This window comes from Lethenteron reissneri, chromosome 13, assembly GCF_015708825.2.
Source record: "Lethenteron reissneri isolate LAM-NWPU_2019-01 chromosome 13, ASM1570882v1, whole genome shotgun sequence".
Classification (NCBI taxonomy): Eukaryota; Metazoa; Chordata; class Hyperoartia; order Petromyzontiformes; family Petromyzontidae; genus Lethenteron; species Lethenteron reissneri.
The window spans coordinates 8433269-8459031 of NC_083791.1; the positions used below are offsets into that span (position 1 = coordinate 8433269).

General features: G+C 42.2%; 2 protein-coding genes across 5 annotated transcripts; both read right to left on the minus strand.

Moving 5' to 3' along the window:
• Window positions 1-1026: 1026 nt before the first annotated feature.
• PSENEN (presenilin enhancer, gamma-secretase subunit) lies at window positions 1027-16633 on the minus strand. 4 transcript variants are annotated; one of them, XM_061551004.1, is made up of 4 exons: window positions 16612-16633; window positions 8827-8903; window positions 5588-5692; window positions 1027-3098 (listed from the first exon to the last, which is right to left on the minus strand). In XM_061551004.1, the coding sequence occupies exons 2-4, from the start codon at window positions 8885-8887 to the stop codon at window positions 2959-2961; spliced, it is 306 nt and encodes a 101-aa protein (XP_061406988.1). In that variant the 5' UTR covers window positions 8888-8903; window positions 16612-16633; the 3' UTR covers window positions 1027-2958. The 4 variants fall into 4 exon arrangements, with proteins under 4 accessions (XP_061406988.1, XP_061406985.1, XP_061406986.1 ...); XM_061551001.1 differs by lacking the exon at window positions 16612-16633 and adding an exon at window positions 10150-10338; XM_061551002.1 differs by lacking the exon at window positions 16612-16633 and adding an exon at window positions 9967-10136.
• LOC133342075 (G protein-activated inward rectifier potassium channel 4-like) lies at window positions 16612-24991 on the minus strand. Its single transcript, XM_061550995.1, has 5 exons — window positions 24674-24991; window positions 23810-24092; window positions 18964-19165; window positions 18057-18154; window positions 16612-16748 (listed from the first exon to the last, which is right to left on the minus strand). Exons 1-5 carry the CDS (start codon window positions 24907-24909, stop codon window positions 16647-16649), a joined length of 921 nt encoding a protein of 306 aa, XP_061406979.1. The 5' UTR covers window positions 24910-24991; the 3' UTR covers window positions 16612-16646.
• Window positions 24992-25763: the final 772 nt, after the last annotated feature.

Sequence of the window (25763 nt, forward strand, 5' to 3'; positions counted from 1 at the left end):
TTGTTTTTACGGGTTAATTTTTTTACAGATGCGACCTGGTCCACAAATGATAGCTCAACCAAGTGTCTCATCATCATGCGGAAACTTACAGCAGCCAGATACTCAAAACGCGTGTCGATTCTACGAGTTGTATGGAAATGACCACATCGCAGCAACACAAGTGGATGGATGGTGGCGGTGGCGGCTTGCGGGAGACCAGCATCCAGCAGTGGATTGACCAGGACTACTGATGATGAACGTTTTCAGAATACGTGTGTAGTGACGCCCACAGACATCCTCGCTTTCCCATTTTGAAAATAAAACTTGCTTCAAATCGCTTTAAACTATTGTCATTTTAGTGCGTATTTAATGTGGCGCTGCACTCTGATGTTGTAGGAGTGTTGCTATAATTAGTGTTGTTATAACAATTCTATATTTATTTAAAGTTGCGCATTTTTATGTGACGTCACATTTCTCAACCCCCCCCCTAGGTGCGTGACGTCATTTATGGACGGCCCCGAATATCGTGGCAGCTTTTGGGAGGCTTTCATCCAGCAGTGTATTGATCGTGGCTGTTGGTAAATGAAAAACGTGACCGCAATAGGAGGGTCAGGTTTGAAGGGATGCCAAAATTGTAGGCGATAGACACGTACACTTACAGCCCTCGTCAATCCACTGCTGGATGAAGGCTTCCCCACGTCATGATAGCTATTTGAGCATACTTCACCACGCTGGTCTGTGTGGGTTCGAGGCAGGGGGAACGTAGAAGTACAATGGACAGTTCTGCAATGCTCGCTTCTGTCCTGCCAGCCGATAACGCCTGAATTAATGCATGGTGCTGACCAATCGAATGTCTCGCCAGGCTCCAACCTGCTGTGCTGACAAAATCTAATGAGATCAGGCACATTCTGCGCGATTTGGTTTGAAAAACTTGAGGCTGCGTTTATTTTTGTGAAGGCAAAACGTGTGGGAACCAAGTCATTTGAAAATGGTATCGGTCCGATGCGTGTCGTTCCAAGTTGCAACTTGAATGATGACAATTCACAGTCAAATGTGAAGCGACTTTATTTGTTCATTGGGAACATTTAATGTCAGTAATGTACACACTTCCGAAAGCAAAGTGTCTGTGAAATTGGAACAGCGGAGTAACATCGTCTGGATTAACAAGATCGAAATCGTCCCAATACGTTTCAGATCGCCAAAAGAAAACACCACAATTGATATCCTAAAAATTAAGAAAAACACAAGCTGTTGGGTGTACCACACAGTATAAACGGACACATATTTATGGAATAACAAGAGGACATTTGAGAGTAAAACGCGAAGCATTTAAACTCAACCACGACATTATTCAAAGATGAAAGTACTTGAAATGACAAAAAATATGGGACACATTACTTCAAATAAACGTGGAAGGTTTTTCAACCGTCTATTAACGTATGCTCAAAAAAGCCAAACATTTCAGTAAATGCACGTTTTAGTAATTTCAATAAAGTAGATAGAGCGTTTGTTCACCTTGCCTTTATGCTAACAAGTCTATGCTCCATGCCTTCTCAAACCCACTGATCATCAAGCAGGATCAGGAGGCCCTCATCCAACAGTAGATTGCCAAAGAGGGCTGCATATTTACTTGTTTTGCTGAAAGAGCATTTGTGAAGGCTTGTATAATTCGTCGGTTATTACTAAGCTTCACTGTTATGTATGAACACAAAACACTGCACTGTTTGCAACACTTTCAAAACCATATATACACAATTAATTCACGCAAAATATAAGTTCATTCAGGAAATTTTATCCCTTGCAAGGCAGCAAGGCAATCAAAGGGCGTTGTTAGCATGCTGTAGTTACCCTGCAGTAAGCTACTTGGGATATCTGCCAAATCTGACTGGCATCTTACGAGGTCAAATACTTCCTAATCTAAAAAGCACACGTGTGGAAAAGCTTACAATAATAATTATGCATCGGTAGTATGAACACAAAACATCCCAGTGCACAAATATCCACGTTCAAACGTGCCCAATTTTTCTAATATCGTTTGCATAAAAAAAGACCCTTGTATACATGAACACCTATGCATGTGACCAACCCTGAAGCGGGATCAGAGGTCGCAACCGGGTACCCGATACCCGTATCCTACCCAATACCCGGCTACCCGGCCGGGTACGGGTACCCGTTTGCGACCATGGTGTGGCCAGGTACGGGTAGGCCGTGAGTCATCGGTGAGTAACCGTTTGTCACTCATTTTGGGTAGGGTACGGGTAGCGTACAGGTACCCGTACCCGTTTGCGACCCTGGTGCGGCCGGGTACGGGTACGGGTAAGGAATCAAAACCCGTTTGCGACCTCTGAGCAGGATACATCCTTTGCACGAATTTCCTTGAATCTGGATGCCCATATATACAGTGTGTCCTGGACAAAAATGTGAGCATGTATACGATATCCTGCATATAAATGGGGTTTTTGTTGGGACGCCTACAATTTAACCAAAGCTAAAGAAGAAAAAAAGTAGAAAATCGTACGAACCAATCATTAACAAAAATGTATGAAAAGCTGTGCCGACTGGTTTGCTGCGTCTCCACACTGCGCAAGTAACGTTGTGTGCCAGATAGTCCCAAGTTGTGCACGATACTACGCAGTAACTAATTCAGCTATCCTTCGATTCACCACTAGCTCCACCACACCTGTGAACCAAGCATTCACGATACAAAAAAATGTAAGTTTATATTTCATTATTATATACTTGTGTTAATATACGGTGCGTTCAAAAAAAATAGCAGAATGGGATAAATTTAGATTTCATGGATTGATGAAAAATAAAACTGGTAAACCTGATCACCCCACCACCACCCCTGAATCAGCCCGCTATATTCGAGGACCCACCGTTGAGCCAACAACATGCCAAGAGCCCTCTCTGCAAGTGTAAACGCCCTTGTGCGCACTCGAAGGGGGTGGGTGTCCTGCCGCCGGCAACTCGCGAACATCACGGGATGCCGAAGGGGATGGTGAAGGACATGTAGTCGCCAGTGGCGCCCCACTGCGGGCGGAAGTGCTGGTAGATAGAGATCCACACAGTGAGGACCACGGTCCAGCCGAGCACACCGATCGCCGAGCGGACCACATCTGCGCACACGGAAACATTCACGACGCGCCGTGCGGCGTAAACGCAGCGTCGGGAGCGCGACGGAATCCGAAAGGCAACGCGGCGTCTGGTGAGAAAAAGTCAGGCATTTTTATTTTGCACAGATAGCGCCTGTCGGTGATAAATCCCTTGCGTTGTGTGGCTATGGATTTCTATACGAGTCCACAGGTCTCTAATGTCAGTGTGCGGGTTTCTATACGAGTATATGGGTCTGCATACGAGTTTATACATCTTGTTTGCGAACGTCTACAATACAATGTAGATTTACGTGGCGCATGGATGCAATCAGATCTCAATACACCGCATAAAAAACGGTGCAGCACATTTATGTTGAAAAGAGGCAGTCACTTAAAGGCAGAGGGAGAAAAAGCAAGGTTTTGAACCAGGAGGCACGGATGACTGCGGAAATGGAGTCCCAGACTTTGAGGTTGACTGTAGCCTTTGATAGAAAGCCTTGGGTTGCTTGAGCAGAAGATGCAAGGAGGGGAGTAGAGTGTGATGAGGAGAGGAGATGTGGGAGAATGCATAGAAGGGAGTAGAGTGAGATAACAGCGGAGTGGTAGGCAAGGGTGGGTCCATGGATCATCTTAAAGGACAGCAAGCGCAATCTTGAAATTGATCTGAAATTGAATTGGAAGCCAGGAAGGGTCTGGAGCATTGGGGGCAGCGTGGTTTTGTTTACAGGTTTGGAGCGTGGCAACAACTTTTGGGATCATCAGGAAATGAAGGAATCATGGAGACCGAGGCACGCCAACGATCGTGTCCTGTGTGTTTGTTTGGGGCAGTGCGACTGAGCAATTTTTATTTTAAACCTCTTTCGTCTGCAAGTGGTATGATTCAAAGGCATTGAAAACACACACAACAAGTGTTTGTAGCTTTTAGAAGCTAGAAAAGCGAGTGTATATTCACAAATCCCACTTTGATCGTGGTCATGAAAACCCTTCACAAAGCGCGTGCTTTATTTCAAGTTAATGAGACGAGGCTCAAAAGAAAGCTGTCTCTGGTGTGGACCAATCAGTTTCAAGGACAATGCATATATTATCAGTGTGTGTTTTTTTTTTGCATTTTGACTGCAAGTATTATGGTTAATGCGGACATGAATCCTTATAAAAAAGATTTGTTTTGTTGTCAGAAAAAAGGGGAGAAACCCTATTATCAATACTCTTAGTTCTTTTGGTAAAGTCACGTAGGTAAAAAATGAAATTAAAATTAATAAAAATAAAATAATTCTAATAATAATATTTTTTACCTACGTGACTTTACCGAAAGAACTAAGAGTATGAATTATTGCAGTCACGAAAGCTTCAAATCTAGAATTAACACCCTATTATTAATGTAAGTAGTTTTTACATGGCTTGATGTCCACAATTATGCCAAATGTTTACAAAGTACTCTTAAATAATGATAGCACCATTCTAAACCTACGCCGCTAATGAAGCACTTCAATGTAAAAAAATCTCCTAAACATTGAAAAATACTGGCTCGCCATCAATCGGGATCGAGTGATTGAAGATGCATCCCAATTTAAATGCGGAACATGAAAATAAAAATGCCTTTATTTTCATTACTAGAGAAAATTGTCCCTTGGCTGATATTAACGTGAAATGCACGAATTACATGTCAACCAACATGTGCAATGCAAATTAGCCTTGTATAGTATGAACTAACTTAAGCATGCGACCAATGTTTTAATTTAAAAACATATATGCAGACACAAGGTCGTCAGATGAAAGATTAAAATTCATAATTATCCCCAAAACGGTATCGTATTAATTTTCACCACTAACATTGTATACACTCAGCAAAGTCGGTGTTTGTCTGCGGGGCTAATAGATAACAGGTTGTGCTGAAACTCATTATTTATAACATCTGAATGCATGTGTGAACATAGGGCGATGTTGCGCATTAGCATACTCCGGTCTGACAATGTCCACTTGTGATGTCCCCGACTGGGACGTGCCGAAATTAAAAGTGTGCTCAGCTGTGGCAGAGACCTGCACTCATCCACGTTTGCCAAGTACAAAGCTCGTGTCTGAGCCGGTGGATTAGGCGTAATGATTTAAGCTAAGCAAACAACGTGCCATGGAATTCACCAAAGTGGTGGATGCAACAAGAAATACACTTTTAGTGTGCATGTGTTATAACATTTGATGTATTTTATTACCTTAAGTAATTTAACTTAAGGTAGTAAGGCGAGTCGATGGGTTAGGACATATTGTAAGACGAGAGGAAAACCACATCGGAAGGAAGGTGATGATCATAGAAGCACCATGGTGAAGACTGAGGCAGGCCGAGAAAGAGGTGGTTTCAAGTGGACAACCAGGACGTGAAGGACTGGAATGGATATGAAGATGTCCCAGTAAAATGAATGAGTGGAGAAAGGCAGCAAGGCAGGCAGACCCCACATAAGTAGGGAAAAAAAAATGGCATGAACAATAAATCAATGTAGACCCAAGGGCATGGCACTCACACTTTTTGATCTCGGCTTGCTCCTGGTATTGTGGCTTCATGAATGCTTCCTTGAAGAACCAGATGGAATTCACCAGCCAGAGGAAGGGCAGCAGAATAAATCCTCCTGCGTACCATTGCAGAAAGCAACAAAGGATGAACGGACACATCAAGACGACTTGTTCCACTTATCCAGGACATGATTTCTTGGCTCGTCACACATCCTTGACCACAATGCTGTTTGACCACAATGCTGTTTGATCACATTCCACCTTGAAAGCTCGCCACGGTTGGAAACGGTCGGTAATTTGGGTAGGGACATAGCTCGGCAAATAGCTTATTTAGTTTAAAAAAGATGTCAATCACTCGATTTCGGCTGACGTCACAACTCTGGGCCAGTATTCAAACATATTCAGTGTAGAGAGAAGAACACCGTGCTCCCACGAGGTGTTAAGACAATTTGAGGTCCAATCTGTTCCACGAATGTTCAAATATCCAGCGGACAGAATGATCCATTGTTAAACGTACGCAGCTGGTGTATCAAAACAAGTATAAACATTTTTTTTATTTTAACATGTTCAGTAGGTTTGTAAATTGCTTTATAAAAATAGCCATGCAAGCCTCGCTTATGCCAAGGCTCTTGAAACTCAATGAAGCTTTCATCAATCCTCCCTCTTTGAAACTAAAATACTGTCAGATGGCATTTAGGCACCCTAAAGCAAATCCTTATCCTTTAATTCTTATCCTGTAGTGGAATGTTTGGCCTATTCCATTCCAGTGAGTGTTTGACGTGGGAGGATTTCAGAGTTCATGCACATGTCAATCAACGGCTGGATGCGGATCCGTGGGCGTTGACCATACTTCACCACGCTGAAAAATGATGGTTGGTGAAGGCATAGAGAAGGGCATAAACATGAAAGCATAGTACGGTACAACAATGGATATCGCTGCACCACCATGGACCCTGCGGCTGGGAAACTGGAGGAAGCCGGGAAATCCTATACATAAAACAGGGTAACACTCAAAGCTCCATGCAGATACTTTTAAGAATCAATTACCGTTCTGCCTGCTCATGGCTACCACGAGCTTTAAATGTGGTGCATATCAAACCTGGAACTAAAATTCCCATGTCAGCTAAAGTTTGTCCATACAAATGCCACAGTTTACATGTACACCAATGGTTTCCTATATGTGAATAAATCACCACTATATTGAATTATCTAAACCCATTTCAAGTGCGAAACATTTAATAAGAAACATGGTTCCGTACTGAGGATGGAACAAAACCTAAAATGTGAACAAATAAACATGGAGAGATGAGTTTGGATTATACTGAGAGATAAAGTGGAACGCAGGTTAATGAGGTAATCTTTTCTTGTTAAGAAAAGTACAGCAACTGGGTTTGGGCAGGATACGTTAGCCGCCGGAGGAACTAGAATAACGATTTAGTAGCAACAGCTAAAAGAGGGAAAGCACCCAAAAGGACATTGCTGCAGTTGCTGGGATGGAATGTCACATTGTGGAACTGAAGGATGGTGGCGACTTGGGTAGAGGCCTTCATCCAGTCGTGGATTGGTCATGGGCTGATTGATGATGATGAGGATGATGAAATGGAATACATATATCACAAACAAAAAATTAGGACGCCAAAACATTCCAAAAAAAAGTCGCACATTATGTTCAAAAGCAGAATGCACTAATTGCTCGACAAAGTAACATGACTGACTTGCTTTTTAATCCTAAGTGAGCGGTTCACTCTGGCCGAGTGCTGACCTTGGCTTTGGAATGAATCACACGTTTCATGCGTATTAAAGCTGACAGCCGGGATTACCGCTCATATCCCCAAATGCAGAAATCCGAACGTCAGCAAGAGCTAAGCAAACACGTTATGCAAGTGTTTATTGCGTGATGTGCAGCCACGGCGGTGGCATCATTCACAGGACAAAGCACCTTTCAAAATATAATTTATCCCTATCAGATAACTTCAACGCATGGGTCTTTTTTCCCAGAAAAATTTAGCCAGGATAAATTCATCAATGCCTACAAAGTACAGTTTAATAGTTATCAAAATACAATTGATATGCTTTCAGTAAATGGATGTTACAGATGCAACAAAAGCTCGACAACTGAATTAATCATTACTTTTAATTTAAAGCTTTCGTGACTGCAGGGATTCATATTCATGGTTCTTTCGGTAAAGTCTTTTACCGAAAGAACTTCACCGAAAGAACCAAGAATATAATCATTACTTTGCTAAAACTTACTATGAACAGACAAAGGAGTGAAAGTGCCCAAGCAGAGGCCCACTGTGGATAAGCAGCAATGAAATCAGCTGGTGTGCAGGCCTAGTACAATTGCTGCATCGCTGGACTGAGATGGTGACCAGCTTAGCGAGACCTTTAATGTATGTGTTGAACTTATTTTGTACCGTACGTAGTCAACCATGCCAACTATGCTCATCCAGCAGTCGTTAGATTATGGCCAATGATGAAACGGCACAATAGTACCACACAAATGAGCAGCCTTGGGTACATCTTGGTGGTAAAACGGTACATAAAAAGTAAAAAATGGCACACATCTGTGTTCCCCATTGTGTTGAATCGTGAATTCGCAAAGTAACGGAAAGTGTGTCGGTAAGGATTTTCCAGAGCCCAGAGTTCAGCATGGACAAGACAATACCCAAACGCGTAATGGAAAACGCATTCATTTAGCTTTCACCACATTCAGATTGACATAGGTGTTCTGCAAACCACTGATGGTCTCACTTTCCTTCACTCCGTGCGTAACAATGGACCAGCTGCTTGTGGCAGGGTGTGCTCACGAAAATAACCGTGATTGCTTGATCGGGACAGATGCTTCAACCGGTCCTTAAAATACACAACAACAAAGTTTGGATGTACAGAGTTTCTAAACATGACCACCTCTCAAGATGCCGTAATGAAATGGTGGGCAAATGTATTTTGTTGATAGAGGCAGCCATAGGCAATGGATGAGAATGAGCAACCGACTGAGTGACGTTTGACTGAAAGCTTCAACAGAAGGCCTTGAATGGTGCAGCAGTGTGCATAGAGGAAAGTAGAATGCGATACGAGGAGAGGTAGGCAATGACGAATCCATGGAGGAATCTTGAAGGTGGTGGGATCGAGATGTTGATCCAGCACTGACTGGAGCGAATTGGGGTGACGTGTTCACTTTTATTGGTGAGGTGTCGGGCAACTGAACAAGAAGACATGGACGTCATTTTCACACTCGCGTCGTTACCTCTGTAGTATTTCCTGCAGAGGCTGAGCTTGTCTTCATTGGTGACCCGCTCCAAATTCATCCTGAATCAAATGGACCTGCACAACACGGGTGACAATTTAAGCATAAATTAAGACATCTAAAGTAATTGACCATGTCTTGGCTGTGCAGATTTGTCAATATTTGAATTTCAAAAACAATACTCTGCATCAAAACTGACCTGCAGTGAGCGCACTGCAATGTGAACTTGGCGACAGAGTTTGTTGAATGGCCACGGCTGACAAGTGGCAAGCGATATTCCCACTGTGGTTTCTGGGCCACCATCCCTACCAATCCGTACTGACCAGCGTGTTGAAGTGTGGTGGTGAAACAAACCTACAACCGACGCACCAAGGATAGTCTTCATTCCGCATTGGATAGACAAAGGGCTGTTCATTAACATTACTTCTATCGTTATTTTTCTTTAAATGACATACAAGCTTATGTTTTCTCTGTAGAGCTTTTGAAAAACAAGTTAATATATTTTTCATTGTGAACCCCCATTAATTGGAAATATATAACCGAAATCATATATCAAATACCCACCAAAATCTAATAACAGTGATACAGATTATCTCGCTTGAAATATTGATTTTGCCTTGAGCTTCCAATACTGTAATTTGTTTTTGTTCAACGTTACGGTGAACGTATGCGCCTCTATCGGGCTACAGAGTCGGGGGGGGGGGCAAGTATAGGCCCTAAACAAACTTCCACACATACAAAGAGAACAAAAACAACAGTGGCATTAATCGATCCATTAGTTGTATCGGGTTAACGTGGCGTTGTCACTCCACCGCTGGATGAGACCGACCGCTTCGTGGTCCGATATCAACGGACGTCAAATCGCCGCGGTCCTCCCCTCAACTCTGCCGCTCGCCCTCCTCATTCTCAATCGCTTCGTAAGCATCCCCAGCCGCGTCGACAGAGCAAATCCCTTCACACAAACAACAACAATAACAATGACGATACTCTTTGGTTCTTTCGGTAAAGTCATGTAGATAACCCTCCCACCCCCCATCTCTCCTGTGAACTCCTACAGCCAAACACCCTCCCCCCGTCCATTCCCTACCCTCTCCCGTGCCTATATAAAGCCACAACAGCAGATACATTTGTATTCCTCACCTGAATTCGGACGCTTGTGTTGCGACCGAAACGTCGTTTTATTTTATTTTAAATTTGTTTAATATCTACGCGGCTTTACCGAATGAACCCAGCGAGTATTGATTCCTGCGGTCACAAAAGCTTCAAATAAACGATAATAACCTTCCCCCCGCGTCTGATAGCTAACGCGTGGTGTTATCGAACCTCTTTATTGAGATAAATGTAAACGCAGGACCCGAAGTGGTGGAGATGGTGGTGGTGCTTTTCAAAGGCCCTCGACTCTCGGTGAAGACGAAATCCGGATGTAGGCGAAGTCTCGCGAGAGTTGAGATCTCGCGAGAGTGGAAATCTCGCGATGGGACAGGGTCTCTTCTGGAAGATCGCACCGCGTTTTATTGGTAGAGGCTTGCCGCAGCCTTCTTCCGGTAGAGTTATTTAATTGGGAAAGGAGCTTCTTCTTACGTTTCGGAGGCAACACAAGGATTCATATTCTTGGGTTTTTTCGGTAAAGTCACGTAGGTAAAAAATTAAAATGTATTATTTTATATTATATTATATTTTTATTTTATTTTTATTTTACTTTTATTAATTTTTTTTACCTACGTGACTTTACCGAAAAAAACCTAAGAATATGAATCGTTGCAGTCACGAAAGCTTCAAATCTAGAAGCTATATAAATGTTCTTCATCTTCTTGGTTCTTTCGGTAAAGTCACGTAGAAGGGAAGTAATAAAATAATAAAAATAAAACATATTCTTAGGTTTTTTTCGGTAAAGTCACGTAGGTAAAACATTAAAATTAATAAAAATAAAAATCACGACGTTTCGGAGGCAACACAAGCTTCCGTCTTCAGGTGAAACCGAAACGTCGTGATTTTTATTTTTATTAATTTTAATGTTTTACCTACGTGACTTTACCGAAAAAACCTAAGAATATGAATCCTTGCAGTCACGAAAGCTTCAAATCTAGAAAAAAAAACATTTAATTTTATTATGTTTTATTTTTATTATTGTATTACTTCCCTTCTACGTGACTTTACCGAAAGAACCAAGAAGATGAATCCCTGCAGTCACGAAAGCTTATCGAAATGTTCTTCAGTTTCAAGAAGCCAATAGCCAGCGGTTTAAACTGGAAGTGTCATCTTCCGGAAGAGGAATTCGTGTTTTATTAGCAGCGTCTTCTGCTTCCAGAATCAAACGTCCGCCGTTTGATGTCAACTTCTTCTTCCGGAAGATTATTATCGCTTTATTGGGTGAATCTTCGTCTTCCAGAAGAAATCTTCCTGCGTTTGTTATTGTGCATTGGACGGAGCGCCGTTGCAGTATTCCACTTCCAGAAGATGAATTCCGGCGAGTTTTATTGACATCTACCGTCTTCCAGAAGATGGCCATGCATTTCATTAAAAAAAATTAACCCGTAAAAACAAAGTTTTTCACTATAAATCCTTTATATGCGTGGCATCGGTTTTATTTTATTATCCATTTCTGTTTTTCTTGAGTAAGCGTTTCATTTTTATCACATTGGTTTTTAAATTAAATATGAAAAAAAAATTTCTTCCGAAAAAGTGGAAAATTTTCGAAATTTTTTTTCAAAATTTTCACGAAAATAAATTGTCACGCACAACGAGTCTGTGTGCAAAATGTCAGCTCGATTGGATCACGGAAGTAGGTTAAAAAACGACCGAAAGATTTGCACGGTCGTAAGCAAGCAAGCAAGTGAACTTAATATAAAGGATTTAAAAAGTAACACAGATTTCATAACGCAGGGTTTAATTTTTGGAGAGAAAAGGGTTAGATCGCGTCAATATAAACGTGTCGTTAAACCCGCCACCACTCGACACAGCCAATTAGTAATGTGATCAACATTACGAAACAAGAGGATGATTGATTGGTGGATAACCACTTGCATTAAAATTGGTTGCTGACATTTGTACTACGCCCATTTCAAACCCTTATAAACAGTTTGCCTTTAGAAGCTAACCCCCCTTTTTCCTGAAGACGACCGCTTGTGTTTTGCGATCGAAACGTCGTAGTTTTTATTATTTCCTTTGAACCTATCTACGTGACTTTACCGAAAGACCCAAAGAATAAGAGGATGTTTACACAAATCTGGCTGTCGCCTGATGATGCTGGTTGTTGTAATTGCTGGCAAAATGTAACGGTGCTCGTAAATGTTGTAGTGGGTTTACTCTCCAACACACCGGTGTGCTGTACTAGTAACGAATTGGCATGAATATCAATGTGTCGTTAAACCCACCACCACCCGACGCAGCCATTTAGTAAGGTTTGTCACCTTCTTGGTTCTTTCGGTAAAGTCACGTAGAAGGGAAGTAATAAAATAATAAAAATAAAACAATAAAATAATTCTCACGACGTTTCGGCCACAACGCAAGCAGCCGTCCTGCTTGCGTTGTGGCCGAAACGTCGTGAGAATAATTTTATTATTTTATTATTTCCCTTCTACGTGACTTTACCGAAAGAACCAAGAAGATGAATCCCTGCTGTCACGAAAGCTTAAAATCGAAATTTAAGGTTTGTCACGTTAACAAAACGTGGCCAATTCGTTACTAGTTCAGCACCACCGGTGTGTTGGAGAGCAAAGCAACAACATTTACAATCTGCCGTACGACGTTTCGCCACTAATTACAACCGGCACCATCAGGCGGACAGACAAATTTGTGGTGAAATCCTGTTTCGTTCCTTAAATAGAGGGGTGGTTGTGATGGCATCGATTGTGAGCCCTTCACGTGCGAAGGGGAGGGAGATGAATGACCATACCGTTCTTCAGCAACACGCTCGTGGTGTTGAAGCATAAATACATTGCCACGTTTTGTCCCCGTGCCAAATTTATTCATTGGATGTCGGGTGGTGGAGGGTTCATCGACACGTTTTTTTACCGTGCCGAAAGAAATCAAGTAATAAGGATGCAACTAAAAATGCGTTCAAGCCATATCCTGTCTGGACTGAAAACTATCTATGCCAATGGTGATGGGAGTGAGGCCAAAGATGAACATTTAATCTGTTATCTTGGATGAACCATCTTCGACGATTCTAAACAGTCACACACATAAACAATCTCAATTTTATTAACAGCGCAAATAAATACTAGATAGCAGGAGGTAATAAAAGATAATTACAGTCTGAAATGTTTTATTCGCTTTTATAAATTCACTAGCTGTACTACCCCGGCTTCGCCCGGGACTTGGATCCACCACGCCCGGCCGCCTTTGTCTCCCCAGTGGCGATGTTCACACACCACACCAGTTACTCGTTTAGAGGCTGAGTCGACCTAGGGGAGGCACAGGAGCGGCTGAATCATCGTTACCGGTGGTGGCCGTGAGCGGGAATCGAACTCGGATCGCCAAGTTCGTAGCACAGCGCGCTACCCGCTACACTACAATGCGTTACGCTTCCACGTGTGTGGGTCACGTGACAGATTTAACGTCACAGTTCAGTTGCTGTGCAAAAAATATATGCATTTTTGAGCTCCCCCCCTCCCACAAAAAAAACTAAAGTGTATTTTCATAATTTTTGCATGGTGTACAGTCTGGAAAGTACCCACATGGCAAAGTTTGTTGCATGTTGGGAAGTACGCTAAACATTTTGAACAGACACATATTCACAATTTTGCCTTTTATATATATCGAGATGGAGATTACACTCAGTGGCTAATGTACACATGTTAAATGTTTGTATTATTATTTACAACTAGTAATAAAGTATTGTACATTTGTGTGTGTAATCTTGGTAGATTCCAAGGTGGCCATGTGGCAGTACAGCAATCGATTATTGACTTTTGGTGTGCATCGTTATCTGTTACCCAATCATGTATGGGTATTCCATGGATACTCCAGTGTACTCCAACATGCTAAACACTAAGAGTGTTGAGACTCAGCAAGGCTGTCTTGGGTAAACAAGTCAATACAAGTCAAATACATTCCTTATAATTTTAGCATACGAAAGTGTTCATATCCTAGTAGTAATAGTTTGTACCCTTTCAACTGGTACAAAAACTCACACCTTTATACAAGGGATCATGTTTGCAATAACCACAACACAAGCAGTCAAAATGCAAAAAAAATTACCCGTAAAAACAAAGTTTTTCACTATAAATCCTTTATATGCGTGTTCAATGGGCCACAACCCAGCCCACATTGGTCTTTGAAACGGGCAGCTAGAGTCCTCTCGTCCTCTGGCTTGAGATGGCTGCCACCTATGGGTCAGATGATTGACTGCACCATTAAGCAATTGGTAATTAAATATAAAAAAAATTTACCTAAAAAGTGTAAAATTTTGGAATTTTTTTCACGAAAAGAAATTGTCACGCACAACGAGTCTGTGTGCAAAATGTCAGCTCGATTGGATCACGGGAAGTGGGTTAAAAAACGACCTAAAGATTTGCACGGTCGTAAGCGCGCAAGCAAGCAAGTGCACTTAATATAAAGGATTTAACAAAAAGAAACAACTCTGATCATGATAATGATATGCACTGTCCTTGAAGTTGATTGGTCCACACCCGAGACAGCTTTTCTTAGAGCCTAGTCTCCATTGGTGTTGGACCAGATGACGCCAAAAGGCGTACAACTCAAAAACAGCGCACTATCAGAGTATTGAGAGCTCGGGGTTAGCATTTACACTATGAGACCTCCTTTACCAGTGGCAAAATATAGTAATAGGGTTTTACCCTTTTTTTGTTACCCTTGTTGAAAGGGTAAAAACCTATTACTATATTTTGCTTTCACCCCGACCCTGACGCCTACATATTTCGAGTTTGCATATTTTCCCCGTGGTTGCGTGGATTTTCTCCAGGTACTCCGGTTTTTCCCTCCGCATTTAGAAACATGCGTTTAGAGTATTTGGTTGCTATACATTTCCACACGATAATCCACTTCGTTGAGCTTCTGAAATAAGAGCTATATAGCTCAGTGGGTGTTACCTGGTAAAATAAACATAGTCGTTTAATAGTAAACAGTAAATACATAAGTAGTACATTAAAATCTAAATCTTGACTTAAAGCTTTCGTGACTGCAGGAATTCATATTGTTTGGGTCTTTCGGTAAAGTCACGTAGATAGGTTCAAATGATAACAATAAAATAAAATAAAACTACGACGTTTCGATCACAACACAAGCGATCGCCGTCTTTTTTAAATTCTTTATATTAAGTTCGCTTGGTTGCTTACGACCGTGCAAATTTTTCGGTCGTTTTTTAACCCACTTCCCGTGATCCAATCGAGCTGACATTTTGCACACAGACTCGTTGTGTGTGACAATTAATGTTCGTGAAAATTGTTTTTCCAAAATTTTACACTTTTTAGGACAAAAATATTATATTTAATTACCAATTGCTTAATTGTGCAATGCAATCATCTGACCCATAGGTGGCAGCCATCTCAAGCCAGAGGACGAGAGGACTCTAGCCGCCACGCATATAAAGGATTTATAGTGAAAAACTTTGTTTTTACGGGTTATACTTGTTCCTTCTGATGAGGATCGCTTGTGTTGTGATCGAAACGTCGCAGTTGTTTTTATTAATTTGAACCTATCTACGCGACTTTACCGAAAGACCCAAAGAATATGAAGAATCTATTTTTGAACTCTAAAAGAGAAGTACATCACCCTGTGTGAGAGAACAGGAGAACAATCCGTGGAAGTCGACATTACATGATCACATCTGAAATCTGTTCTAGTGACCTCTTAATGACATCAGGCGACACTGTCATTTCTCACCCGCCTCCCACCGTGAGTAATGTTTGTGATACGACAGTTAGACCAAAAGTAGAATTAATTTTCAAAGCTAAGTGCAGAGCCACATTAAATTTCGTGGGTGGTGTTTTTCTACAGTCATTGTTTACGGGGCTGAAACAAAGCAATCAACTCACGACAATTGAGAACACAGTTCAATCACGGGCAACAGAAAACCCGGATTTGAACTCTCAGTGGTGCAAACTCCACATTCTGACCTCCGAGGAAGATGATGTGTGGAGCTTGTAAAGGGGTTTCTCACCTTTGGGAGACGGAATGTTGGGGTGGCCACCTTTTTATCGACGACTTGACCCGATTGACTCATTCATTGACCTAACTGACGAATCGTCCCAACTCCAGTCGATTTAATAGCATTGGTGGAACCTTCCAGCAGGGTCACCTCGAGGCTCTTGGGAAGGCCCAGAACACAGAATGTCACGTGGGGGGGGGGGGGGGGGGGCCTTAAACCACCCTCACCAAAAATAACCATTTAAATTTCGATTTAAAGCTTTCGTGACTGCAGGGATTCATCTTCTTGGTTCTTTAGGTAAAGTCACGTAGAAGGGAAATAATAAAATAATAAAAATACAACATAATAAAATTATATTCTTAGGTTTTTTTTCGGTAAAGTCACGTAGGTAAAAAAAATAAAAATTAATAAAAGTAAAATAAAAATAAAATAGTTACAATTTTATTTTTTTACCTACGTGACTTTACCGAAAAAAAACCTAAGAATATGAATACTTGCAGTCACGAAAGCTTCAAATCTAGAAATAATAAAATAATTCTCACGACGTTTCGGCCACAACGCAAGCAGCCGTCCTCAGGTGAAGAACAGGTCTGTTGGAAAGTCCATGCGAATTGTTGGGCCCTGTTTGGGGCAAAAGTGGCAAATGGCCAATTTTTCCCGACCGCCCCACTGACCCATTCTGAGTGGCCCCTGCCGTCCGGCGGTGATGTTAGATGAGGCCGAGGGCCGCCTGCTGCTTCTCGTACATCTCCTTGGCGCTGCAGGTCGGCAAGTTCACCTCGTACGTGTTCTCGAAGCAGCTGTAGTCCACCTGCGGAGATGCGGAAAGAGTTCCATCTCGGTGAGGTTGATTATTTTTTATTATTAATTCGCAATAAATGTTGGTCCATTTCGATTTAAAGCTTTCGTGACTGCAGGGATTCATCTTCTTGGTTCTTTCGGTAAAGTCACGTAAAAGGGAAGTAATAAAATAATAAAAATAAAACATAATAAAATAATTCTCACGACGTTTCGGCCACAACGCAAGCAGCCGTCCTCAGGTGAAGAACAGGTCGAGAAGACAGAGTCTGAATGACAACCGTGAGAATTATTTTATTATGTTTTATTTTTATTGTTTTATTACTTCCCTTCTACGTGACTTTACCGAAAGAACCAAGAAGATGTTGGTCAATTGTTTATTTAAAATCCTCATGCCTTCAGAGACGTTCCGTCAGTCGAGGGTTTTAGGGTTCGTCTTGAAACACGTTTATTTTCCCTTGCGTATCCGTCAGTGTAGGGGTCGTATACCTTCTTAGTTTTAATGTTACGGGGGATTGTGTTGTAAAGCGAGGTGAGAGGGACTTGTGTGAATGGCGCTACGTCACACCGAGAGCTTTATACTCCACTCGTCGTCTTTCATTCTCCACCCCGTGAATATGCATCTAACTCACGCCGGGTTTAAAAAAAAACCTGGAGGCTAAAAGTTACTCGGACAAAAACAAGCAAAAGAATCCTCTCCGGTTCTAGATTTGAAGCTTTCGTGACTGCAAGGATTCATACTTTTAGGTTTTTTCGGTAAAGTCACGTAGGTAAAATAATAATAATAAAATAATAATAAATGAAAATAACTAAATTCAATCACGACGTTTCGGAGGCAACACAAGTCTCCGTCTTCAGGTGGGACCGTCACAGCCAAATTTACTGCATCATACAGTAAATTATTAATCTTCTTGGTTCTTTCGGTAAAGTCACGTAGAAGGGAAATAATAAAATAATAAAAAGAAAACATAATAAAATACAAAATACAATTGTATTTTATTATGTTTAATTTGTATTATTTTATGATACGTAATAAAATACAAAATATAATTGTATTTTATTATTTTTATTATTTTATTATTTCCCTTCTACGTGACTTTACCGAAAGAACCAAGAAGAATAATAATTTACTGTATGATGCAGTAAATTTGGCTGTGACGGTCCCACCTGAAGACGAGGACTTGTGTTGCCCCCAAAACATCGTGATTTAATTTAGTTATTTTCATTTATTTTTATTTTTTATTATTATTTTTTTTTCTACGTGACTTTACCAAAAAATCCTCTCCGGCTCCGTGTTCGTTTTCACTGCAAAGCCCGTTACCTTGAATGCGCCCTTCACCAGCGACATCACCGGCTCGAAGCGATGACCCCACAGAATCTCGTCGTTGGTGTAGGACGTCAGCGCCTGGCACGTCATGCCTGGGTGGGATGGGTGGGGGAGCGCGTTACGTTCGAATTGACCGTTTCGACGATGTCGTTGCTGCTTCGCTTGCCTTGGAGTGTGCGCGTGTTTGCTGGGACGTTAAAAGCCCAGTTTAACACGGAGTGGTAGTATGATTTTGATTCTAGATTTGAACTTTCGTGACTGCAAGGATTCATGGTCTTAGGTTTTTTCGGTAAAGTCACGTAGGTAAAAAAAATATTAAATAAAAAAAATTTGTATTAAAATTTTATTAAATTTTTTTTATTACCTACGTGACTTAACCGAAAAAAAAAACCTAAGAATATGAATAGTATGATCTTGATTTGAAGCTTTCGTGACTGCAGGAATCCATACTCTTTGGTTCTTTCGGTCAAAGTCACGTAGGTAAAAATCAAATAAATCACGACGTTTCAGGACATTGAGGCAGCCGTTGGATAGTCGAGAGTATTGTGGCCAAATCAGGATGTTTGGTCGGTTCTTGGAATGTCAAATGAGTTTCGCACGCATGGAGGCTTTTGCGACCAATATCATCCACAATAAAGGTTTGTTTGGGGGTTTCTCTCGTAAATATATATGTGTCGTTAAACCCGCCACCACCCGACACAGCCAATTAGTGATGTTTTATCACGTAAACAGAACGTGGCCAATTTGTTGCTAGTTTAGCACCACCGGTGTGTTGGAGAGCAAAGCCACAACATTGACAATCTGTAGTACGACGTTTCGCCAGTAATTACAACCGGCACCATCAGGCGGACAGACAAATTTATGGACGGCCTCTAATTGGTCAGCGTTTCAGAGCTCGTACCGGTGGCTTCTATCGTCCCCTGCAGGATGACGACGATCTCGAACTCCTCGCGCTGCAGCGACTCCGCCGAGAACTCCCAGAAGGGGCTGCTCGCGTCGATCACGTGGTAGATGAGCAGAGGCTCCACGAGGAAGAGGCTGTTCCTACCCGTCTCGCTCCCCAGGTTGATGTCCGACTGCTCCAGCGGCAGGAACTCCCCCTCCTGCCGCCCGAGACCATTGGAGTGATGGGGCGATTGGAGGGAGTGACGTGGGGCGATTGGGAATGACGAGACGGTTGAAATGACGAGACGATTGGAATTATAAGACGGTTGAAATGACGAGAGGATTGATATGACGAGACAATTGAAATGACAGGGAAATTGAAATGACGAGATGATTGAAATGACGAGACAATTGAAATGACAGGGAAATTGAAATGACGAGATGATTGAAATGACAGGGCAATTGAAATGACAGGGCAATTGAAATGACAGGGCAATTGAAATGACGAGATGACTGAAATGACAGGGCAATTTAAATGACACGGCAATTGAAATGACAAGGCAATTGAAATGACAGGGCAATTGAAATGACAGGGCAATTGAAATGACAGGGCAATTGAAAAGACAGGGCAATTGAAATGACAGGGCAATTGAAATGACAGGGCAATTGAAATGACAGGGCAATTGAAATGACGAGACAATTGAAATGACAGGGCAATTGAAATGACAGGGCAATTGAAATGACAGGGCAATTGAAATGACAGGGCAATTTATATGACAGGGCAATTGAAATGACAGGGCAATTGAAATGACAGGGCAATTGATATGACAGGGCAATTGAAATGACAGGGCAATTGAAATGACAGGGCAATTGAAATGACAGGGCAATTGAAATGACGAGACAATTGAAATGACAGGGCAATTGAAATGACAGGGTAATTGAAATGACAGGGCAATTGAAATGACAGGGCAATTGATATGAGAGGGCAATTGATATGACAGGGCAATTGAAATGATAGGGCAATTGAAATGACAGGGCAATTGAAATGACAGGGCAATTGAAATGACAGGGCAATTGAAATGACAGGGCAATTGAAATGACAGGGCAATTGAAATGACAGGGCAATTGAAATGACAGGGCAATTGAAATGACGAGACAATTTAAATGACAGGGTAATTGAAATGACAGGGCAATTGAAATGACGAGACAATTTAAATGACAGAGTAATTGAAATGACAGGGCAATTAAAATGACGAGACAATTGAAATGACAGGGCAATTGAAATGACGAAACAATTGAAATGACAGGGCAATTAAAATGACGAGACAATTGAAATGACAGGGCAATTGAAATGACAGGGCAATTGAAATGACGAGACAATTGAAATGACAGGGCAATTGATATGACAGGGCAATTGAAATGACAGGTCAATTCATATGACAGGGCAATTGAAATGACGAGATGATTGAAATTACATGGCAATTGAAATGACAGGGCAATTGAAATGACGAGACAATTGAAATGACAGGGCAATTGAAATGACAGGGCAATTGAAATGACAGGGCAATTGAAATGACGAGACAATTGAAATGACAGGGCAATTGAAATGACAGGGCAATTGAAATGACAGGGCAATTGAAATGACGAGACAATTGAAATGACAGGGCAATTGAAATGACAGGGTAATTGAAATGACAGGGCAATTGAAATGACAGGGCAATTGATATGAGAGGGCAATTGATATGACAGGGCAATTGAAATGATAGGGCAATTGAAATGACAGGGCAATTGAAATGACAGGGCAATTGAAATGACAGGGCAATTGAAATGACAGGGCAATTGAAATGACAGGGCAATTGAAATGACAGGGCAATTGAAATGACAGGGCAATTGAAATGACGAGACAATTTAAATGACAGGGTAATTGAAATGACAGGGCAATTGAAATGACGAGACAATTTAAATGACAGAGTAATTGAAATGACAGGGCAATTAAAATGACGAGACAATTGAAATGACAGGGCAATTGAAATGACGAAACAATTGAAATGACAGGGCAATTAAAATGACGAGACAATTGAAATGACAGGGCAATTGAAATGACAGGGCAATTGAAATGACGAGACAATTGAAATGACAGGGCAATTGATATGACAGGGCAATTGAAATGACAGGTCAATTCATATGACAGGGCAATTGAAATGACGAGATGATTGAAATTACATGGCAATTGAAATGACAGGGCAATTGAAATGACGAGACAATTGAAATGACAGGGCAATTGAAATGACAGGGCAATTGAAATGACAGGGCAATTGAAATGACGAGACAATTGAAATGACAGGGCAATTGAAATGACAGGGCAATTGAAATGACAGGGCAATTGAAATGACAGGGTAATTGAAATGACAGGGCAATTAAAATGACGAGACAATTTAAATGACAGGGCAATTGAAATGACGAGACAATTGAAATGACAGGGCAATTAAAATGACGAGACAATTGAAATGACAGGGCAATTGAAATGACAGGGCAATTGAAATGACAGGGCAATTGAAATGACAGGGCAATTGAAATGACGAGACAATTGAAATGACAGGGCAATTGAAATGACAGGGCAATTGAAATGACAGGGCAATTAAAATGACGAGACAATTTAAATGACAGGGCAATTGAAATGACGAGACAATTGAAATGACAGGGCAATTGAAATGACAGGGCAATTGAAATGACAGGGCAATTGAAATGACAGGGAAATTGAAATGACAGGGCAATTGAAATGACGAGACAATTGAAATGACAGGGCAATTGAAATGACAGGGCAATTGAAATGACAGGGCAATTGAAATGACGAGACAATTGAAATGACAGGGCAATTGAAATGACAGGGTAATTGAAATGACAGGGCAATTAAAATGACGAGACAATTTAAATGACAGGGCAATTGAAATGACGAGACAATTGAAATGACAGGGCAATTAAAATGACGAGACAATTGAAATGACAGGGCAATTGAAATGACAGGGCAATTGAAATGACAGGGCAATTGAAATGACAGGGCAATTGAAATGACAGGGCAATTGAAATGACAGGGCAATTGAAATGACAGGGCAATTGAAATAACAGGGCAATTGAAATGACAGGGCATTTGAAATAACAGGGCAATTGAAATGACAGGGCAATTGAAATGACGAGACAATTGAAATGACAGGGCAATTGAAATGACAGGGCAATTGAAATGACAGGGCAATTGAAATGACAGGGCAATTGAAACGATAGGGCAATTGAAATGACGAGACAATTGAAATGACAGGGCAATTGATATGACAGGGCAATTGAAATGACAGGGCAATTGAAATGACAGGGTAATTGAAATGACAGGGCAATTGAAATGACAGGGTAATTGAAATGACAGGGCAATTAAAATGACGAGACAATTGAAATGACAGGGCAATTGAAATGACAGGGCAATTGAAATGACAGGGTAATTGAAATGACAGGGCAATTGAAATGACAGGGTAATTGAAATGACAGGGCAATTGAAATAACCGGGCAATTGAAATGACAGGGCAATTGAAATGACAGGGCAATTGAAATAACCGGGCAATTGAAATGACAGGGCAATTGAAATGACAGGGCAATTGATATGACAGGGCAATTGAAATGACAGGGCAATTGAAATGACAGGGCAATTGAAATGACAGGGCAATTGAAATGACAGGGCAATTGAAATGACGAGACAATTGAAATGACAGGGCAATTGATATGACAGGGCAATTGAAATGACAGGGCAATTGAAATGACAGGGCAATTGAAATGACAGGGCAATTGAAATGACAGGGCAATTGAAATGACAGGGCAATTGAAATGACAGGGTAATTGAAATGACAGGGCAATTAAAATGACGAGACAATTGAAATGACAGGGCAATTGAAATGACAGGGTAATTGAAATGATAGGGCAATTGAAATGATAGGGCAATTGATATGACAGGGCAATTGATATGACAGGGCAATTGAAATGACAGGGCAATTGATATGACAGGGCAATTGAAATGACAGGGCAATTGAAATGACAGGGCAATTGAAATGACAGGGCAATTGAAATGATGGGACAATTGAAAGGAAAATATTAGGGTAAAAAAAAACCTCAATATTTCACGAGTCGCAATGCATGGTGGGTCCTTAATAAACAACGTCATGAAGCGATCCTTAAAGAGCCACCGCACGCGGCTCCGGAGCTGCGGGTTGCCCACGTCTCTGCTAGAAGAACAAGAGGAAGTGGAAGACGATCGCGAAGAAGTTAAGAAGAAGAGGAAGATTAATGAGATAAAGGAGACGATGAAGAAAGAGAATAAGAGGGAGATCAAGAATAAGATAAAGAAAAAAGAAAAATTAAAGAAGGAAAATAAGTAGATAAAGAAGAAGGAAAATAAGAAGGAAAAGATGAAGGAGAAGATAAAGAAGAAGATAAAGAAGAAGGAAAATAAGAAGGAAAAAAAGAAAAAGAAGAAGGAAATTAAGAAGGAAGAGAAGAATGAAAATAAAAAGGAAAATGAGAAGGAAAAGCAGAAGGAAAATAAGAATAAGAAAAAGAAGGAAAATAAGAAGGAAAAGAAGAAAAAGAAGAAGGAAAATAAGAAGGAAACTAAGAAGCTAAAGAAGAAAGAAAATAGGAAGATAAGGAAGAAGGAAAATAAAGAAGAAGGAAAATAAGAAGGAAAATAAGAAGGAACATAGGAAGATAAGGAAGAAGACGAAGAAGACGAAGAGGAATGAGATAAAGAAGAATAATAAAATGTAACAACATCGCGCCGCCGCCGTCTCTTTCGTGGAGACGGAGACGGCGGCGGCGGCGGTCACCTGGGACTGGCGCGAGCGGACGAGCTTGGCGCGGATGTTGGGGCCCACGAGGTGGGTGTCGCGCAGGTCGCCGAGGCGGAACATGAGGCAGATGTGGCCGTCGCGCTGCGAGACGACGCAGCGCTGCGTGAACACGAGCGTCTCGGCGCGCTTCTTGGGCCGCGCGATCTTCACGAACATGCAGCCCACCATGAGCGCGTCGATGATCGAGCCCAGGATGGACTGCACCATCACCAAGATGGCTCCCTCTGGGCATTGTGACGTCACCGACCGCGTGCCGTACCTGGGGGCAGAACGGAGGCGACGATCGCTTTAACGTGCAGCGGAAGTAGTAAAGATTTTTGTTGTTGTGCTGTTGTTGTGTTGTTGTGTTGTGTTGGATCGCAATAAAATGTGTGTGCCGTACTCTTCGGTTCTTTCGGTAAAGTCACGTAGGTAGAAAAATAATAACAGATCACGGCGTTTCGATCGCAACACAAGCAATCGTCATCAGGTGGGACAACCACAGCGAGAGAAAAACTGCTCAAGCAGCTGATTCCTGCAGTCGCGAAAGCTTCAAATCGAGATTGTGTGCCGTCGTTTTACCCGCCACCGACCCGACGCAGCCATTTAGCAAGGGTTTGTCACGTGATCGAAAACGTGGCGACTAGTTTACTACTCCGGCACGCACCGGAGGGCCGGAGTAGTAACTAGATTGGCACGAGCCCCGTGCAGAAAACGCTGAACGGAGAGAGGGGGGTGACGGGCGAGCAAGGTGGTGGGGGGGGGGGGGCACAGAAACTCCGCGGACAGCAAACTCAGAATTCGGCGCAATCACTACAGCCGTGTTCAGTCGGACGGCCCGGCTCTTGGCAGTCGGCGTACCCGATCGTGCGCTGGGTCTCGACGGAGAAGAGCAGTGCTCCGAGGAAGCCGTCCACGTTGTCGAAGCACGCCTGGTGCCCCTCCTGGGGGTCGAGGTCGCCTCGGATGAGCGCCATGAGCAGGTAGACGAGCCCGAAAAGCAACCACGTGAGCAGGTAGCAGAGCGTGAAGATGGCGAGAAACCAGCGGTACTTGAGGTCAACGATGGTGGTGAACATGTCGGAGAGGAAGCGCATCTTGTCCTGGATGTGGCCCAACCGCACACGGCACTTTCCATCCTTGGTCACGTAGCGCTGCCGCTTGTACTTGCCGACCGTGTGGGCGGCTGCCTGCGATGGTGCGGGGAGGGTGAATGGGCGATGCGCGGTGGCGAGATGTTAACAACCTCGCCTGGTGCACGGCACGTCGTGGGTTCGAGCCCGTCCCTGACGCCCGTACATTTGGAGTTTGCGCGTCTCTCTCCTCCGTGGTCGCGTGGCTTTTTCTCCGGGCCCTCTGGGATTTTCAGCTCCGCATTTAAAAACATTCGTTTAGAGCGATTGGCTAAGATACATTTACACATGATAAGCCACTTCGTTGGGCAATCATTTGTGACAAGGTCGCTTCTGAAAAAGAGCTATATAGCTCAGTGGGCCTTACCTGGTAAAATAACAAGTATAACCCGTAAAAACAAAGTTTTTCACTATAAATCCTTTATATGCGTGGCAGCGAACTTAATATAAAGGATTTAAAAATATATTCGCCTGTGGAGGACGCGGGGATCGATCCCGCGACCTTTGGCATGGGAAGCGAGGGCGCTACCAACTGCGCTACTCCGCCACGGCCTGTGGAGGGGTTACGCTCTGGGCTTTTACACTCTGACGTTCAGCCAAAGCCATGAATGAGTTCTATTTGAATATATGTAAAATAAAAAAATTTTGCCTAAAAAGTGTACAATTTTGGGAATTTTTTTTCACGAACATTAATTGTCTCGCACAACGAGTCTGTGTGGAAAATGTCAGCTCGATTGGATCACGGGAAGTGGGTTAAAAAACGACCGAAAGATTTGCACGGTCGTAAGCAAGCAAGCACTCAAGCAAGCAAGCAAGCG

Excerpts from the sequence above, each read along its gene's own strand:
- LOC133342075 (XM_061550995.1), bottom strand. The coding sequence starts at position 24,909 with ATGCGCTTCCTCTCCGACATGTTCACCACCATCGTTGACCTCAAGTAC. Across the intron at positions 24,093-24,673 it reads GAGACCCAGCGCACGATCGG|GTACGGCACGCGGTCGGTGA; the intron begins GTACGCCGACTG and ends TTCTGCCCCCAG. Across the intron at positions 16,749-18,056 it reads TGGTGAAGGGCGCATTCAAG|GTGGACTACAGCTGCTTCGA; the intron begins GTAACGGGCTTT and ends GCATCTCCGCAG.
- PSENEN (XM_061551004.1), bottom strand. The coding sequence starts at position 8,887 with ATGAATTTGGAGCGGGTCACCAATGAAGACAAGCTCAGCCTCTGCAGG. Across the intron at positions 5,693-8,826 it reads CTGCAGGAAATACTACAGAG|GAGGATTTATTCTGCTGCCC; the intron begins GTAACGACGCGA and ends AATGGTACGCAG. Across the intron at positions 3,099-5,587 it reads GCAAGCCGAGATCAAAAAGT|ATGTGGTCCGCTCGGCGATC; the intron begins GTGAGTGCCATG and ends CCGTGTGCGCAG.